The sequence below is a fragment of the Mobula birostris genome, chromosome 11, assembly GCF_030028105.1.
Source record: "Mobula birostris isolate sMobBir1 chromosome 11, sMobBir1.hap1, whole genome shotgun sequence".
In the NCBI taxonomy this organism is placed as follows: Eukaryota; Metazoa; Chordata; class Chondrichthyes; order Myliobatiformes; family Myliobatidae; genus Mobula; species Mobula birostris.
This window is the reverse complement of record NC_092380.1, coordinates 82,537,795-82,557,668: the sequence shown is the minus strand read 5'-3', so window position 1 is coordinate 82,557,668 and position 19,874 is coordinate 82,537,795. Positions and strand designations below refer to the sequence as shown.

General features: G+C 38.7%; 2 protein-coding genes across 2 annotated transcripts in view; one reads left to right on the top strand and one right to left on the bottom strand.

Moving 5' to 3' along the window:
• Positions 1 to 4,918, bottom strand: part of ndufs3 (NADH:ubiquinone oxidoreductase core subunit S3) — a 21,284-nt gene extending 16,366 nt beyond the window's left edge. The window contains exons 1-4 of the mRNA XM_072272663.1: positions 4,816 to 4,918; positions 2,104 to 2,166; positions 1,230 to 1,327; positions 225 to 374 (exon numbers count right to left, since the gene is read on the bottom strand). Of these exons, the coding sequence (XP_072128764.1) occupies positions 225 to 374; positions 1,230 to 1,327; positions 2,104 to 2,166; positions 4,816 to 4,876 (372 nt within the window). The 5' untranslated portion in view covers positions 4,877 to 4,918. The remainder of the gene's footprint in view (positions 1 to 224; positions 375 to 1,229; positions 1,328 to 2,103; positions 2,167 to 4,815) is intronic.
• kbtbd4 (kelch repeat and BTB (POZ) domain containing 4) lies at positions 4,893 to 19,696 on the top strand. Its single transcript, XM_072272662.1, has 4 exons — positions 4,893 to 5,012; positions 5,878 to 6,504; positions 10,640 to 10,746; positions 15,435 to 19,696. Exons 2-4 carry the CDS (start codon positions 5,901 to 5,903, stop codon positions 16,290 to 16,292), a joined length of 1,569 nt encoding a protein of 522 aa, XP_072128763.1. The 5' UTR covers positions 4,893 to 5,012; positions 5,878 to 5,900; the 3' UTR covers positions 16,293 to 19,696.
• The last annotated feature ends 178 nt before the right edge of the window (positions 19,697 to 19,874 follow it).

The following is a 19,874-nucleotide window of genomic DNA, read 5'->3' as shown; positions in this document are numbered from 1 at the left end:
TATATGGCATTACATTATAACTTCAGCACTTACAGATAATATATGATTCGTGTTCAATATATTTATTACTGTAGCAAACAATGATAATATGCAATAATTGCAAAGTAAATTGAAATCCTTATAACAAAAGGTGTACAATTTGAAAGCTGCTATATATGTAATACTTTAAAACTAAATTGCATTTTCATATCAGTTCCCCAAACCATGACTGGATATCACATTACCTCAAATCTAAATGGACGGGTAGGGACATCCACGGCTGTTTCATCAGCAAGTGACTTAAATTGAGCATTGGTATGATCTCGCAGGAATGTCAGCACAGGTATTATGCCATCTGGATGGATAAGAAGCTCCAATTCATTGTAACAGGTCACCTGTCGAACAAAGGGCAGAACAAAGAATATTTACTAACAATTAAAAAAAACAAAATAACAGCACCTGCTAGAACTCTGAAATAAATTCTGACAATGCTGAAAACATCAGCACTTCAAGTAGCAACTGCAGAAACAAAAAGAATTAAACTTTCAAATCAATGATCCTTCATCTGAATTAGGAAAAGCTGAAATCTGGGAGCTGGTGGTTCAGTGGCATCCACACCGGACTTGAGATGAATGGTCCCGGATTCGAAACTATTCGGCTCCTTGCATGCTTTCCATCCGTGCTGGGTCGAGCGTCGAACTAGCAACTCAGCATCGTGATAAACAGACAAATGCTAAAGAAACAGCAAGGTTGCCCCCTAATATGCTACTAGGTGCGGAAAGAAACAACAGCTCTGGGATGTTAACAAATATGACAGAAGATATTACAGGAGAAATATATTTTCCAATTTGCATTACTTTGTTCATTATCAGTTACTGGTACCACAATAAAATGCAAAATAAAAAAACTGAGGAATTAAAAAGGCTAGAGCTTTGCATGGGGTTTTTGCGTAACATTTTCACCATTGCCACAATGACACAAACTTTGTACAAACTTTCCTCAATAAGATCTTGCTTGTTACTCTAGTGTTAATGGAACTTCTACCCTTACAATAGTTAAGAGCATTTTTTCAATAATATAATGCTAATATCAAAAAATGATTTATACAACCAAATGAGACAAAGGTTGTAGATTTTCCAGTGAAAGTTTAATTTCATATTCACCAATACATATTTGACCATCTAGTGACAGACTTATAAAAACATGATGAATCAATTTTTGTCAACATACCGGACAAGTTAGAGCCTTACCTGCACTTGTTGGATATATTTGGGAAGAATTTCAGCGACATATTCACCAAATTGGGATAGTTGGTTGTGCTGTAGTTCATTCCTTGGCCGGACAGTAGCTGCGAAGTAAAATGCCTGTTAAACTATAAGTATGGAATGCCTATCATGTTTCTTCATATTAATAACATTCAGACTTCCTGGTACATCCCCCGGTGAATATCAAGGTGACTTAATGGATCGTTTTCAAATCTACAGATTAATAAATGCTGTTGCAATTGGATTAAGGTAGAATTGGATTAGTCTGCACCTGGTGTTAGTTCCCCAAATCCTTTCCAAGTCAAAAGGCAGGAGTGTAATGGAAGGTTATTACAGGCAACCCATCCATTGGCTTAACCATTCAGTCCATGCACTATCTACAATTCACAAAGCAGCAACCTGCCGAAACTGAACCAGCAGCTCTTGCCAAACCAGAGACCTTTCATCACCAGAAGGGCAAAGGTAGCAAATACATAGGGAATAACATTACCTCTATACTCCCCACAAAGGTACATACATTGCACAAGTATTCTCAACAAATGGACCTCAGCGGAGTGGGCAAAACAGCTCATCATTAGCTTTGCAAAGCCAAGTTAATGGCAAAACTGTTTTCATCTCAAAATACAAGCGAGAAGAACAATTACCTTGTATATTTTATTGCTTAGTTAACATAAAAACCCAATTCCACTCCCAAGCACCTGCTAATAAAAGATTATCCTTCATTACATATATCAGATTTCATGTATGTGTGTCCCTCTCTAGTAATGATTTCCCTATAAAAGAGTTTACTTACTTAGAATTTTCATCTGGATTTGCATACTAAAACTAAAATATAATTAAAACATTTCCGGTTACTTACGACGAGTCTCAGGAGTGGATCCCTCGAACCTGGCTTGTGATACTGAAGTGCTCCAGCCAAAGGCTAAAATGATAACACAACCAAGACTTTCACATATCAGTTGTATCAAAGTAATTTTTAAAAACTGAACTCATTTTACTTAAATTGAAATTATGATATGGATTAAAAAACACAATAAAGATATATCATGATTAAACATTTACAATTGATGAAATGAAGCATAAGCTCAAAATGTAAGCAAATTGTAACACTCAGCAAATACTATGGATGTCTAACTCTTACACTAGCAGAATCATCAACATTGGCTCATTCAAGACAAAAGGTGAGCTAAGGTTCACGCTATATGTTTGTTTAACATGGTAGAGCATAATTAATGAGTTTGTTGATTCTTAGGGTAGCAGACACCAACAGAATCAACAAACTCATTCATAAGGCCAGTGATGTTGTGGGGATGGAACTGGACTCTCTGATAGTGGTGTCTGAAAAGAGGACGCTGTCCAAGTTGCATGCCATCTTGGACAATGTCTCCCATCCACTACATAATGGACTGGTTGGGCACAGGAGTACATTCAACCAGAGACTCATTCCACTGAGATGCAACACTGAGTGTCATAGGAAGTCATTCCTGCCTGTGGCCATCAAACTTTACAACTCCTCCCTTGGAGGGTCAGACACCCTGAGCCAATAGGCTGGTCCTGGACTTATTTCCTGGCATAATTTACATATTACTATTTAATTATTTATGGTTTTACTACTATTTAATTATTTATGGTGCAACTGTAACGAAAACCAATTTCCCTCGGGATCAATGAAGTATGACTATGACTATATTTCCATAATCTACACTGGCACTCTCCTGGAGTAATGAGGAACCAAACATTTCAGAAGGGAAGGTTTCTTGTTTTATTTCTGAATAGCTAGTTAGAAATAACTTCATCGCATTATGCTAGAAACAAGAAACTTGCCTCAGTATCCTTTAGAAATACAATGAATATTAGCAATAATGAAAATTCTCAACAGCCTCTTGACATGCTTGGGTAACCGGGTAGAAGGTAACATAGATATGAAAGAAAATAAAATACCATGCATTCTACATAGTAGAATATGAGTACTGATGCAGTAAATGAGCACAGTATCCACTACAGAGGTTCAGTTTTTCACCATATTTTCAATAATTTAGATGAAGTAGTCACCGTAGTTCCAACCAATTAGGTGACATAGAAACATAGCATGGTATGGTAGAGCATAATTAAGAACAGGAGGAATAAAACAGAACAATGGTAAATGGAGTTCAATTTAGAGAACTGCAGCCCCAAACACCTTCAGATTATAAAACATGAGAAAGTATGCAGATGCTGGAAATCAAAGCACCACACACAAATTGCTGGAGGAACTCAGCAGGCCAGGCAGCATCTATGGAAAAGAGTAAACAGTCAACGTTTTGGGCCGCCTTCAGATCTCGATGAAGGATCTCGGGCTGAAACATTGACTGTTTACTCTTTTCCATAGATGCTGCCTGGCCTGCTGAGTTCCACCAGCATTTATGTGCATTGCTAGAATTATAAAAGCAGTGTGTTCTGAATGCTGAAAAGCCAGGAATAGTAGGTGGCTATGTAGGAAAGAACACAAGCAGATAGAAGTAGGAGTACAAGTAAGATAGCCTCTCAAGCCTTCCCCCTCCAGCTGATAACATCATGGCTAATCAAGCCTAGGTTTGTACCTGATCCATAATATCTTTCAAATACATCTTCTTTAAATAACTCTAGTGATATGGTTGTCTGCAGGGAGAGGGGAGAAGAGAATTCCAGAAACTAAACACCCCCTGAAAGAAGAAATTCCTATACACCTCTGTATACCTTGTCCCTTTATCAAGGCTCTCCTTCAACATCACCTTTGTCATAATCCACTAGTTCTTTACATATCTCAAAAAGATTATTGTTCATATTTACAAACTACAGAGAATACAGATGTATTTTTTTATAGCTGTGATAGAATAACCAATACGTCCCATGAATTAGTAGACCACATCTCTTCTGGACTGGCTAGAATAGAAACATACCCTTTCTTAAATAAGGGGTCCAAAGTTGTACACAACAGCCATTGTGTCACATACGTAATTCAATAAGGAAACTCAAATCACTACTTTCATTCCTTGTAGCAATTTCACTCATGTACTTATTTTAAAACAAAGCCTAATTTCACGAAATTTAGTTTCCCACATCATTATGCTTTCCCTTCCTCCAGAGACCATTAGTTTCTTGCTAACATACAACCTCCAATCTTCCCACCCTCTACACACCCGCCGTTATGTCAAAAGCCAATTGGAGGCATGAAGCCATAACTTCGTTCAAATGTGTATTCCTGCTACAGGTAAGGAGCTACGGGGAGATTTTGCGGTCCTCTCCTGTATCTACATCCTCCATCAATAATGAGGATCCTGCATTACTCCATCACTGTTCTAGGCACGGTCCCCTCATTAACCGTGCCTAGCCTAACTCGAGCCCTGCCCGAAATGCCTTTCCCGTCCCCCGGATCCTCACCCGGCTCTGGAGCAACCGTCCAGCCGTGTCACAGGGAGAAGGTCAAACGGCGGCACAATGACAGCCATGGACACCTCAGCTCACTTCCGTCCTGCCCGGCATCCGGGCCCAGCAAGACACTCCCTGTCCTGTCCTGGCCTCTCCCTCTGCAGACCTGCCAACCCCTCCTCACCTAAGTTTCGGACGTTTCTCCGCAGTCCAGCGCAGGCCAAATTCACAAGCCTGGCCGCCATGGCAATGGAAACGGAAGCAGCTGGCGTCCGTCTGTAAATCCTTCCGGCCACTCAGGCAGTGTACCCACTCGAACTTTCCCCCTCCGTTCGACGGGGAATTGGAGACAGTGCTTCTGGCGGACTGGTGACAAATAAGGTAAAGACGGTCATTTAGCTTGAATTCGCTAAGTTAGTACCGGCTATGAGAGGTTTGGCCCCATTCTTTGGGTATGAGAGGATTTTGGACGTAGTTGATGTGCTCTCCATCAGAAACCCCTGACTGTCCGTTGTTGTTGCGCTGTCCTTGTCCCATGGACTCCCTCCCTCTTCGTCTGTTGCCCCTGAGGCCGCTCACAGGCCTGGGTTCTGTACTAAAATCTATTGCAGATACTCCTCAGTAGCGCGAAACGGGTTTTTTTGGGTTTTTCACAAGCTTATTGCAATGTCGAGTGTAAAATGTAGTGTTAACGTGAAAAAAGCCTCGAAATGGCTTACTGTTTAAAATTGGAGGTTAGCAATCTTGCTCGCGATGTAAGAAAGAAGGAAAAGATAAGATGGGGAATTACTAACTTCTGGAGTTAAGTGGGACTAAGAGTAGCTCTTTTTGACCAACACAAAAAAGATAAGCAAAACACACAAAATGCTGGAGGAAATCAGGCCAGGCAGCATCTGTGGAAAAAAAGTACAGTCGATGTTTCGGGCCGAGACCGTACGGCAGAACCGGAGAAAAAGAGATGAGAAGTCCTGGCCCGAAATGTCGACTGTCCCTTTTTTCCATAGATGCTGCCGGGCCTGCTGAGTTTCTCCAGCATTTTGTGTGTGTTGCTTGGACTTACAGCATCTGCAGATTTTCTCTTCTTTGTAACAAAAATTATACCATTTTCTTGCTCATGATACTGAATGTATGATACAGAGTGTTCATCTTATTGGAGAACATTATCAGAAGATACATACTATAAAATAACATCGGGATATTTTACAACATAGTTTATATAATAGTCTGACATATTTTATTCCCATAGGACCTGATTGTACCAGTGTGATTATGGAGCCAACTAGCGATGCGGGAGGTGCAACCATTTCTGGTTCAACTGAAGAGAGTTACTTTATGAGCTATACCTTCACAGACAGGTTACACTCGGTACGAGTTGCTCAGAGTATAATGGATCTGTGCCTTGAAGACAGGTTGTTTGCAGACGTTACCATTTCTGTAGAAGGTAAAACATTCCAGCTCCACAGGCTAGTCCTTTCCGCTCAGAGCTGCTTTTTCCGCTCCATGTTCACCTCAAACTTAAAGGAAGCTCACAATGACGTGATAGAATTAAAAGATGTGAATGCAAGTGTTTTCCAGCTCCTAGTGGACTACATCTACCGGGGAACTGTAAAACTAAGAGTGGAAGACCTCCAGGAAACATACGAGGTGGCGGATATGTACCAATTGACCTCACTTTTTGAAGAGTGCTCTCGGTTTTTGGCCCGGACAGTTGATATCAGGAACTGTTTACAAGTCATGTGTTTGGCTGATCAGCATAGTGATCAGAAACTGTATACAGCAGCAAAACAGTGTGCAAAAACACATCTGTCTCAGCTTCACAAAACAGAGGACTTTGTGAAACTACCAATAAGATTATTCACGGACATCATTAAAGGTTTGTGTTTATCTATTCCTATCTAATTTTGTGGGGAGAATAACATTTTTAAATTTTAAAAGTTCAAGGAACCAATGGGGGAAATATCTGTGGTATCCAAAATCTTAGCTAAGATGATTATACCTTTTAAGATTACATGTTTGTTGTAGAAAATAATTGTGTACTCTTTCCAGAAAATAAAACATATTTATTTGTTTTCTCTGCAGCATTTACATTAATATGCACTTAGTTATTTTGGTCATGGAAAAAGCCCAGAACCTAAAAATGCAGTCAACCTTAGGTTGTGTTATATTTTTGTCACATACCTTATTATGATCTGGAATTTACCAACACCAGGGTTATACAAACAGGATCCATTCTACTCACATAAAAATGACCCTGTAATTCCTGGGAGCAATAAGTCATCCATGTTTGACATCTTGTTAAATGCTAAATCCATGCTTATTTAGAGCTTATTTTCTAGTGCACCTTGGTTTCCAAAGACAATTTCTGCCTGATCCACTTCCGATCATGCATTGCAAACCCTATCCTCACCTCAAAACAATGATTTGCCTTCTATTCCCCTAGCTTACCAGCTGCCCAAATTGTCAGAGTTTGAATGTGTGTGAATGACATTCGTAACTATTCAATGAATTTAACTGGAAAAAAACTTTATATATAATATAAAGATATGCTACAAGGAAATTTGTGCACACTTTAATGCACGTACCAAATTTAAAACAACAGACATCTTTCAGGAAAATTCGGCCAAATAAAACTTATAAAACAAATAAAATGAAAATGATAGCTTTGGGAGGAATTTCCATTACTATAAAATAAACCTACCATATTTACCAAATGAGTTGTTCCCAGAGTAACGAGCACAGGAGGAGGCATTCATTTTTGGAGCACAGTCTCCTGTTTTTGTCCCACCCTGCCTCCTCCACCCCCCACTGTTCAAATATTTCCTTTTCAATTATCTACACAATTCCCACCTGAAAGTTGCTGCTACATTTGGTTTTATCACTTTTTAGACAATGCATTTTAGATAATAACAACTTAGCTCAGACAAAAAGAAGTCCTATTATCTCTCATCCTGTTCTTTTGCTGATATCCACTGGCTATCAACATGCCAATAGAAATGGCATTTGCTGTATTAAAACTGCAGGTGATTTTGAATACTTTTTTAACATCATTCTGTAACCTCGTCACTCCAAGAACATTCTTTATGTAACTTGTCTCTCCAAGTAAGGAATTGTACTTGCTCATTCTGATGAAGCTCTCTGTACACTCTCCAAGGACTCGAGGTCATTTTGTAAACTAGTTAAGCTGAATGCCGTCCTTCTGTACCACCTTGGGAATCTATATACTATCTAAATAATACAGCCTTGTCATATAGAGAAAGCTTTTTTATTTTATTGGGAAGACTTCAATTGAAGGAATTACCTTCATTTAAGTTGAATATGTTCGCAATCTGCATGTTTCAGTTTGCCAAAAAAATGACTAATGGCCTGTTGATAAGAAAGAGTTCTTAAAAAAGTACAATAATTGACCATACATCATTTAGTACTAGAAGGCAAACTCAGTGACTACCATTGCATTAAGATTAACCAGATTGAACACCAGTAAACAGAGCCGATTAAGATAAGATGATCAGACAAGAATTAGGCCCTTTGGCCCATCAAGTCTGCTCCTCTGTTCCATCATGGGTAATATATCTTTCTTCTCAAATTGCAAATGACTCATAGATTGTGATGGATTAAATATATGCCAAATACTTTGAGTTTGAATAAAACACTTGCTTTACAGAAACGTGGTTCCCACCTACTCATTTTGGACATAGCGCAGCTGCCCAGAAGCTTCACCAGTCTCCACAAAAGCTTTTAAAGTTAGAGAAGCTGGAGTATGCTTTATGATTAACTCATCATGATGCAAAGGTTTGTCTCAACACGGCTCACCCGACCTCAAACATCTAATGTCATGTCCATTTTATCCGCCGAGGGAGTTTTCCACCATCATCCTGGTAGCAGTGTACAATTCACCTCAGGGCAGCATCATATAGGCTCTGGAGGAGCTGAGCACCACAATTTGTAGTCACAAAACAGAACACCCAGATGCATTCCCTATTATTGCAGGAAATTTCAACCAGGCCAACATATCACCTGTGGAATCAGAGGAGCCAACACACTTGACTACTGTTTACCACCATCAAGAATGCTTACAGTGCCATCCCACACACACTATTGGGAAGTCCAGTCACCTGGCTGTGCTTCTATTCCCAGCGTATAGGCACCGCAGCACCAGCGGTGAGGACCAAGGTACGGTCAAGGAAGGCAGAGGAGTGCTTACAGGTCTGCTTTGAGTCAGTAGACTGTACAATGTTCAGAGACTCATCTTCAAATCTGAATGAATAGGCCACGGTTATCACCCACTTCATCAAGACCTTGTGGATGAGTGTGTGCATTCAAGAAACTACCTGATAATATCAAACCAAAAGCTGTGGAAGAACCAGGAGATTCATAGTCTGTTGAGAGGTAGGACTGTCGCATTCAGGACAGGTGATCTAGAACTATACAAAAAGTCCAGGTACAACCTACAGAAGGTTATTTTAAGGGCAAAAAAAGATTCTAATTCAAGTTAGAGATGGATTCAGATGCATATCAGCTCCAGCAGTGTGTGCAGGCCAATACTTCCTACAAGGCAAAACCTAACATCATCAGCGGCTGTCATGCTTCACTCCCAGATGAGCACAACACATTTTATGCACACTTTGAAAGAGGGAATAAAACTACACCTGTGCAGATCCCTGCAGCACCTGTAACCCTGTAATCTCTGTCTTGGAGCCCAACGTCAGAACATCTTTCAAGAAGGTGAATCCTCACAAGGCGCCAGGCCCTAATGGTGTACCCAGTAGGGCACTGAAAACCTGTGCCAACTAACTGGCAGGAGTATTCAAGGACATCTTCAATCTCTTGTTGCTGCAGTTGGAGGTTCCCAAATGCTTCAAAAGGGCAACAATCATACTAGTGTTCAAGAAGAGCAGGGTGAGCTATCTCATTAACCGTCGCACAGTTGTGCTCATATCTACTGTGATGAAGTGCTTTGAGAGGTTGCTCATGGCTGATTAGAATTTGTAGTTTTTTTAAAAAATTATTATATATTACAATATAGTGCTGCCACAAAACAACAGATTTCACGATATATGCCAGTGCTGTTAAACCCAATTCTGAACTAAGAGTTCATCTTCTCTCTTCAGTAAAGGCGATAATAAATATAATTACTAAACAAAGAGCAAATATCTTGTAAGAAACAGGGGGGTTCTGCCCCCACTTTTCAAAGAAATAGACCCACCATGTAATCTATGAAAACATAATCATGTTTTAGTGGGAATTATAATTTGCATAATTAATACTAAAGTTAGTATTTATATGTTTTTATATTAAACTATTTTATTTTCTCACGAACAAAAATCATCAAATTTTAATGTCAAATAAAGGATGTACAAATAATAGGATCAATAAATTTCTTCCATTAACTTAATTTCTTTTCTCAAAAGCAGAAATATAAATTGGTAGGATAATTTTCTTTTCCAACAAAATCAGGCAAGCATGGACAAGGAACTAATATTGGTAGTAGACCCCATCTATGTTCATAGCCAGATCTATTTAGTATGAGAAGCTGATAGTAACTGGGCTACTTTTGAATAGCTTCCTCTTTAGAAGGGCAGTGATGAAAATATTGAGCAACCTCCTTCAAAGGAGAGGGTGAAAAGGTCAGAGAGGAATCAATATATAGTGGGTAAACTCGCATGATATGAGGTATACGTGCCAAACCTTAGAACATTCCTTTAGTGCAGCAAATGTCAATATCAGTGCTTTAGGTAACCATCGTCCATGTGGCAGATTAAGAAAGCATGAGAGAACTCCTAATTGACATAAAATAATCGCATTCTGGTCTTGACTGTGTCATGTAACTCCAATTTCAGTATCTGAGTTAAGCCTAAATTGAGGCATGTCTTCAATGTAAATTGGAACACTCTACAAAAATAAACAGGCCAAAAGTGACTAAAAGTCAACCACAATCTAGATTCCAATACGTAGATACATAATAGGAACAAAATAAAACAACTAACGTTCTTTTTTCTGTGACAATGCAGATGGTGTTCCCCGCTCTCAGAAACCAGCCAAAGCAATAGAAACCTGGATTGGTCATGACAAGGAAGAACGAGCACAATACTTTGAGAACCTGGTATCCAGTTTAAAGGTACTGTATATTGAACTAGTCGTTGTAAATATTCCAAAAGCGAAACTGAAATTTCCTGTAACTAATATTTTCTGTTGGTACAAAATTCAGGATGAACTCCAGAGCTCTGGGGACTTGGATTCAGTCCTGATCTTGGGTGAGATCTGTGTGAAACCTTGCATGCAAAATTTTGAAAGGGATAGATAAGGTAGAAGTAGGAAAGTTGTTTCCATTGGTAGGTGAGACTAGAACTAGGGGACATTGCCTCAAGATTCAGGGGAGAAGATTTAGGATGGAGATGAGGAGAAACTATTTTTCTCAGAGTGGTGAATCTGTGGAATTCTCTGCCCAGGGAAGCATTTGAGGCTTCTTCACTAAATATATTTAAGATACAGTTAGATAGGTTTTTACATAGTAGGGGAAATAAGGGTTATGGGGAAAAGGCAGGTAGATGGAGCTGAGTTTACGGACAGATCAGCCATGATCTTATGGAATAGCAGGGCAGGCTCGATGGGCCGGATGGCCTCCTCCTGCTCCTATTTCTTATTTTCAGTTGCCTTCTATGTTCGAAAGACATCCTGGTAGGTTAACGGAATACTGTCAATTACCCCTTAGTATAAGTAAGTAGCAGAAAAAATCAAAACGAAATTAATGGGCACATGACACATAATAAATTGCACAGTAGTAGGAAAAGAAAGTGAGACTGGCAGGATTACCATGTTGGGAATCGGCATTGTCCTGATGAGCTGAATGGTTGTTTCCTTATGATGTTATTTTCAAAGTGTAAATACAGTGTCAAATGTAAATGTATCAATTCAAACCATCGCAATTACCTAATGTGAGATGACTTAAATTCCAGAGTTGAAGTTTAGATGAACTGATTTGCATACCTGTGAATGTTACCCGAAAAGCAGAAATAGGAACTAGAAGGATAATTTTGTTTTTCAGTGGGTGGCATGGTAATGTAGCAGTTAGCGTAACACTTTACAATACCATCTGTAAGATCAGGGCTCATTTCTCACCACTGTCTAAAAGAAGTTCATGTGTTCTCCACATAACTGCGTGGATTTCTTCCGGTTGCTCCAGTTCTCACGCACATTCCAAAGAAGTACAGGTTAGGATTGGTAAGTTGTGGGCATGTGATGTTGGTGCTGGAAACATGGTGACACTTGTGGGCTGCCCCTAACACATCTCAGACTGTGGTGGATCTTGACACAAACAATGCATTTCACTGGATGTTTCAACATACATGTGATAAAGACTATAAGGTATAGGAGCAGAATTTGGCCATTTGGCCCATGAAGTCTGCTTGCCTTTTCATCATGGCTGATCCAGTTTTCCCCTCAGCCCCAATCTCCTGCCTTCTCCCTGTATCCCTTCATGCCTTCACCAGTCAAGACTCTATCAACTTCTGCCTTAATATACATAAAGAATTGGCTTCCCCAGCTGCCTGTGGCAAAGAATTCCATAGATTCACCACTCTCTGGCTAAAGAAATTCCTCCTCATCTCCCTTCTAAAAGGAAGCCCCTCTACTCTGAGGCTGTGTCGTCTCATCATAGACTCCTCCACCATAGGAAACATGCTCTCCACGCCCACTCTATCAACACCTTTAACCATTCGATAGGTTTCAATTAGGTCACCCCTCATTCTTCTGAATTCTAGTGAATACAGGCCCAGAGCCATCAAACGCTCTTCATATGACAAATCAATCCGTCAGTCACAGTATTACATTCTTGCTTTTATATTCTAGTCCTCTTAAAATGAATGCAAACATTGCACTTGTCTTCCTCACCACAGACTCAACTTGTAAATTAACCTTTAGGGAATCATGCATGAGGATTCCCAATTGTAATAATCTTTATCACATTTCAAATATTTTGGGATTCTGGATATCAAATTTAAAAGCTTGAAAATTAAAAAAAAGACATAGATGCTGGAAATAAATAATAGCCAAAAATGACAGACACAGTCTAAAGGTTAGGTCAACATCTATGGAAAGAAAGGTATAGTTTCAGGCCAGTGACCTTCATCAGCATTTTCTGGCTTTATTTAAGCCTAATAGGAGATTAGGGCAACAGCTGCTTGCTAATAATTCTACCAAGCAATATCTGACGAAGTAGGCAAATAGGCATCGTAGTCTGCATGGATGCTGTTTCCATGCTGTATGACTCTAAGTGGCGTGTAATGTGTGTGCGTGTGTTAAAAAGTACCTTGGGCATACCAACAGGCTCATCCTGTCTTGCCTTCAAAACCTCAACAATCACTAAATCACCCTGATTTGTGAGAGGGATTTCAGCTTGCAAGTAAGGACTAATTTATCTAATCTTATCAACATGGAAAAGATGCCAGAGAAGTGCTCAAGTTCATTTCCACCATGATATTCAAATTAGGAATGTCATGGAAATCCATCTTTTAGCAACTGCGATAAAGGAACACCGTGGAGGTTAGAGTTTATAAATTGGGTGCTTGGGTTTCCTCCTACTTCCCAAAGTCATGCTGGAAGGTTAAATTACCCCAGGTGTAGGTGGGTGGCAGGAGATTGATGGGCGTGTGGAAAAAGGTAGTTTGTAGGCAGAGGAGGGGAAATGAGACTGGTAGATCTACTCCAAGAGCTAGGCAGGCTTGATGGGCTATATAGCCTTCTGTCTCCAAGAAATGTGAGAAAAGTGAGCTTCTCGGATTGGTGATTTTTTTTCTGGGATTTTAACCTGCATCTTGTTATGATCTAAACCTTGAATTAGAATAACTCGTTATGTTGATTGCACCTTTCCTCTCTGTCACCACTACCACTGACCACAAGATCAACAGTACTGTAGCTTACCATTATATTTTTCTGCAGGTTACATAACAGCACATCTGCAGAAATATTTGGATAGGAGAGGTTTAGAGGGCTATAGGCCAAACACGGGCAGAGGGGACTAGCTTGCTGGACAACTCTGTTAGCATTGTCAAGATGGGTTGAAGGGCCTGTTTCCATACTGTGTAACTCTGACTACATAACATTTTGTGTTCTGTACTTGCTATTTGATCAACACCATGGAATTCTTTGCCTACATTTTGGGATACAAATCTCTAAGGCTTTCAACTAGGGACAACTAAAAATGGATAATAAATTCCACCTTGGTTACATCACTTGCATTCTAAAAACCATTCAAACCATAGTCTTAAATGTTTGCAGCCACAAACTTTAAACTTTGATTTTTATTGCCTTTTCCCCACCTGTAAAAATTATTTTTATCAAGCTCACTTTATGGAAGATTATTACATGTTGTCATCTCAGTAAATGGAAATGTTACACTATATGTGACTGAACCTTCTTCATAGTGCAATCCAGGCGAGAAAGGTGCAGTACATCAGTGGTCCCCAACCACCGGGCCATGAGGAAACAATACGAGTCAGCTGTACCTTTCCTCATTCCCTGTCACGCACTGTTGAACTTGAACATAGGGTTGCCGACTGTCCCGTATTTGCCGGGACATCCCGTATATTGGGCTAAATAGGTTTGTCCTGTATTTCCCCTGCTAAGCTAGAGCGTTCCTATGAAACCTTTCGTGCTGAAATGGCGTGAAGCGAAGAAGCAATTACCATTATGGGAAAAATTTTTGAGCGTTCCCAGACGCAAAAAATAACTTAACAAATTATTCCAAATAACACATAAAACCTAAAATAACACTGACATATAGTAAAAGCAGGAATGATATGATAAATACACAGCCTATATAAAGTAGAAATAATGTATGTATAGTCAGGAAGATGAAGACAAAATCAATTTGTGGGGGAAAAATCGGCACGTACGCACATGGGCACGTCACGCATGCGCACACAGGTGCCCGTGCAAGGCTTCATGGTCATGGTAGTCTTTCCTGGGGTAAAGTGTCCCAGGATTTGACTGCTACTTTTGTCCCTTATTTGGGAGTGAGAAAGTTGGCAACCCTAACTGTAAAAGACATGTTGAGGTGAGTTCAACCCTACTTGAACACCCCCCTCCCCCACCTGGTCGGCCGGTCCGCAAGAGTATTGTCACTATTAAACTGGTCCGCGGTGCAGAAAAGGTTGGGGACCCCTGCAGTACATAGACAGTTCAGCGGACTATTTGTAGAACAAGTTATATTAGCTGTCACTTCCTCAAATTTAAATACTAGTCTCCTAAAAGTTAAAGTTTGAGCATGTTTAAGTGTAACTTGACACCAATGATCTAATGAGTATCACACTCTCACAATTATTACTATATACACCAATCCAGTTATTCTAAATTTTAAAAATCAGAATTTTATTCATTTAACAACCCAATAAAAGATCATAACATTAATTCCTTTGAGCAGTAAATTTTAATATACAATATAACATTTATAAAGTGTAACTAACAATAACATTGGAAATTATAGATACTGTATTCCAATTTTTTGGAAGACCTTTGTTATGTGCCATGAGACTGGTACAAGTGTTATTCTTCATTGGTCTCTGCATTTGCAAGTCATGTATGAAAAAGGGGCTTCAAATAAAGAGATGTTTTGGTTTCATAGTAACTTCAGAATAAATTGTTTCTATTGATAAACAGAAAAATGATTTAACAAGATACACCAGTCATTTGCCTAAATATAAGGTGCAGAAGTCAACTCAATGATAATAGCTCTTTCTGCATTGTATTTAAGCTTGTTAAAGAAATAGCAAAACATCACTACAGTTTTATTTTATTATTTTCAAACAGGAAATTGGTGAAATTGTTCATATTTATCTGATTGGAAAAGAGGACACTCGGACACATTCACTGGCAGTTTCTTTGCACTGTGATGATGATGCTATCAGTGTCAGTGGGCAAAATCGATTACGCCAGCAGATTACTGCTGCATGCAAGCATGGAAGTGACCTGTACGTTGTAGGTGGCCCCATCCCACGACGGATGTGGAAGTGCAACATGGAGACAATGGACTGGGAACAATGCGCATCACTACCAAGAGATCGTCTTCAGCACACACTTGTATCCGTCCCAAGTGAAGATGCCATTTATTCATTGGGTGGGAAAACCCTTCAGGATACACTTTCCAGTGCTGTCATTTATTATGTGGTCTGTGATAATGTGTGGGTTGAAACTAATCAGTTGGAGACTGCAGTGTCTTGTGCTGCTGGTGTTAACCTTAATGGAACTATCTATTTACTGGGTGGGGAAGAGAATGACCTGGACTTCTTTACCAAACCATCTCGTCTCATTCAGTGTTTTGACACACGTTCCAGGACATGCCAGTTAAAGTCATATCTCCTCCCGTTTGCAGGCCGTATGCATGCTGCTATTCACAAGGACCTGATTTTTATAGTAGCTGAGGGAGATTCTTTGGTATGTTACAATCCACTGCTTGACAGCTTCACCAGACTGCGTTTCCCAGAGGTTTGGAGTCGTGTGCCCTCCCTGTGGAAGATTGCCAGCTGCAATGGGTGTATTTATGTTTTCAGAGATAAGTGTAAAAAGGGTGATGCAAAAACATTAAAACTGAACCCAGCCACATCTGTAGTATCAGTGATAAGTGGAATTGAGATATTGCTGACAAATTGGCAATTTGTTTTGGCGTGATTCTAACCAAGTACGGTACACTGCAGTAAAAAAAATATTCAGGACAGTTTTGCATTGTGAAAATTTATGAAGATTGGCTGTCACAATTTAATACAATAATTCAGTCAAACTGCAACTGTATTTTTTTTTTCAAAATCTGACAGTGTTCAACAATTTCTGTATATATCAGGCCAATATAGAATTTAACTGCAGTTTTTAGGATTTAATTTGTTGGGTGAACAAAGTTATTTTTTTAAACTTCTGCAGACAACAAAATTTCAGTACTGTGTTTGTTTTCTAAGACATTAATTGACCTAAACTATGTCAAAATTATTGTCACGTTCTATTCCAGACCGAGACAGAACTATATAAGCAAAAAGAGCATAAATCAAGATAAGCATTATACCAATGAATAATACTTATATAAAATATTTTCAATAAAGTACATGATTTTGTACTAATGTAATGTCAGTAACTATGGAAAAGATTAACCACAAGAAATATGTGTTGTAACAAATGCTTTGTTACTGGTTTAAACATGTTGCAGGAGAGGTTTCCTTATAGCCCTGTGTGTGGATAATAATCAATAAAATCAAAAAAAAATTGTAAATACACGTCCTAAGAGTTTATATACATTATGATTTCTGGTAAGTATATTACCAAAGGTGATCTTGTGGAATAGTGCCCTTCAGCATTAAGTAATTGTCTGGTAGTTTGCATCTAATGTACCAACCCCTGCAAGTTTCTAATTTTTACCAGGGATACTTCTTATCTAATGGATTTTTTACAGAAATTTCAAAGAAAGTACCTATCCATTTTCAGTCTTGGAGTAGAGCATAACACAGAGTAAGATGGGGTCAAGAAAAGTGGTTAACAAAATTATGGTAGGAGCTGAATTGCTGTTATTAAGTTAGCTTTGCTAGAGTTCCAAGAGATGAAAATGCTAGCAGTAGAAGATTCAAATTTGTTCAATCTCTAAAAGGAGGCAGGATATTTACATTCAAATACTTTCATTATACAAATTAGTAACGTTTGATATCAATAGAATACTTCTGAACAGTTATTTGTTACCCATTTATATTAAGAGTAAATAGACACCATGCCTTTGCAATTTTATAACTGTAAGGTAGATTTATTACACACATACTATTTTACTACAAAAGCATGTATTTGAACTGCCCGTGACAAGTTGGAAGACTTGCTCTTGACCCCTCTAGCAGTAAAATAAGCAAGATGAAGATTTTGATGCAACCTTTAACCTTTAGATTTTGTCTTGTTCTCTGCATAGAAAGGCTATTCGCATCAAAGCATTTTGTTTAAACTAAAGTAACATGTTAAATTTTTAATAAAATGAAAACTAAAGAAAATTCGATACCGTTTGTATAATTTGTACAGTATGTTATGAGAGTATGTAATTGGTTCTCAGCTTTTCAGAAAGGCGGTTTCAGTCCTCTCTTGATCTGACTTCTGGACACATCTTGTTGATGAATTGATGGTACTTTTATCAACCCCATTGCAAAAGTATTAGCATATAAAAATAAAATGAAGGTTACTGAATTGATATAAAACCCCATTTTGTTCACGAATGTTCTTCACAGTTACTGTTGGTCTGTCTTACTCTGTGATTCATTCAAAACTATCAGTTCTGAGACAGCTAGCTCGACATAGGCAAAACACACACCTTTGCCAACATCATTCCAGTTCCAGGAACAAATAGAATTCTAGAAAGATGGATCAGCAACATCATCACTCTGAATCACAAGCATTTCTTGTGATGGAACTTAATGACAGTGGATTAGTCTTCGTTACACTAGTTTTACTTCAGATATACTTTATCAACTTCCTTAATGAGTTTTACAGCCAGAGAAAGGTTCCCTTATATAAATTCTCTTCACACATTTAGGATCATTGCCTGCAATTTCTCATCGTATTGTTCAGCCAAGTGAAACTACTATCTCCTTATCCCATTCTAATTTATTCAGTCATATCTACGGAACATATGGTGATTATTTCTCTTCCCATACCATACCCTTAGGGTGACCCACAAAGATCTGTTCAGGGCTTCCTTACCTTCTTACCTTAGAAACATCTGAAAACACGACATTGGTTTCCATGTGTGAAAAATTTCCCCTAGCTAAATATTGGGAAGACAAAGCTTTTGTGATCAATATCCATCAGGAATTTCCTAGCTACTGTCTCTATCACTCTCCCTGAAAACTGTATGAAACTGTTTAAAACTAGTATATCATTTGACTATTGGATGAACCTCAGACCACAGACTTGTAGCTCTTTTAACTTCAATCATATCACTTACTTCCACTCCAGCCTCAGCTCATCTGTAGCATTTGTTTCCTTGGGATTTGACAATTTCAACTTCCCTTTGACCAGCCTTCCTTCCTTATTCACTGAAAATAGAACATCAGAATTCTCGAGACTATTGCTCATGCCCTATCCACCAGCCATATGCATTCATTGGCTCCAGGTTAGCTTAAAGTAAATTTATTATCAAATAACACATATGTCAGCATATACGACCCTGAGATTCGTTTTCTTGCAGGCATATGCAGTAAATCGAATAACCATAATAGAATCGATGAAAGACTGCACCCAACAGGGCAGGCAAACAGCCACTGTACAAAGGATAACAAACTCTGCAAATATGAAGGACAGAAAGTATTAATAACTAATAAATAAATAATCGAGAACATGAAATGATGAGTCCTTGAAAGTGAGTTCATAGGTTTTGGGGACAGTCCAATGATGGGGCAAGTGAAATTATCCCCTCTGGTTCAAATGACTGATTGTTGAGGGGTAATAACTGTTCCTGAATCTGGTAGTGTGAGTCCTGAGGCTCATGTACCTTCTTCCTGATGGCAGCAGCAATAAAGGTGCATGATCTGGATGGTGGGGGACTCTGATGATAGATGCTGCTTTCCTACTCAACACTCCATGTAGATGTACTCAATGGTGGGCAGGACTTTTCTCATGATGTACCTAATGCCTTGATTGTAAAATGTAACTATTTTCAAATCCATTACCTTGTCCTCCCTATTTCTGTAGCCTCAACCACCTTGCAAACCAGAGATATCTGTGCTCCTCAAATTCTTGATATTTGCTCATCTTCAAATTTAATCATGTTGTGGATCATACCTTAAACTGCCAAAGTCTATAGTCAGCAATTCCTTCCCCAAGCCACTCTGCCATTCTTTCCTCCCTTAAAGTACTTTAGAAACTAACCAAGGTTTTATTCATCTGTCCTGATGTCTCCTTGAAATTCTTGTCAAATTTTATTTGATGACATTCCCATCAAGGACATATGAATGTTTAAGTGCTTAAATGTCTTATATAGCACTTTGTTGCAAGGAATTTATGTACAATTGTATCCATCATTGCTGTTGTTATTTGTTGTGATAATGGTTTATAAATACCAGATTAAATGTGCAATTTAATTTTGAGATTTCAATTTTTTAATAAGCTTATATATATTTAATTTTTAAAAAGTCCACATTATTACAAGCACATTTTTGAAATTGCACTAATTAAGAATGGCCAGAAGTTTCCTGAAGGTGTACTTTACCTCTTGCCATGTTAAATAGGTGACAA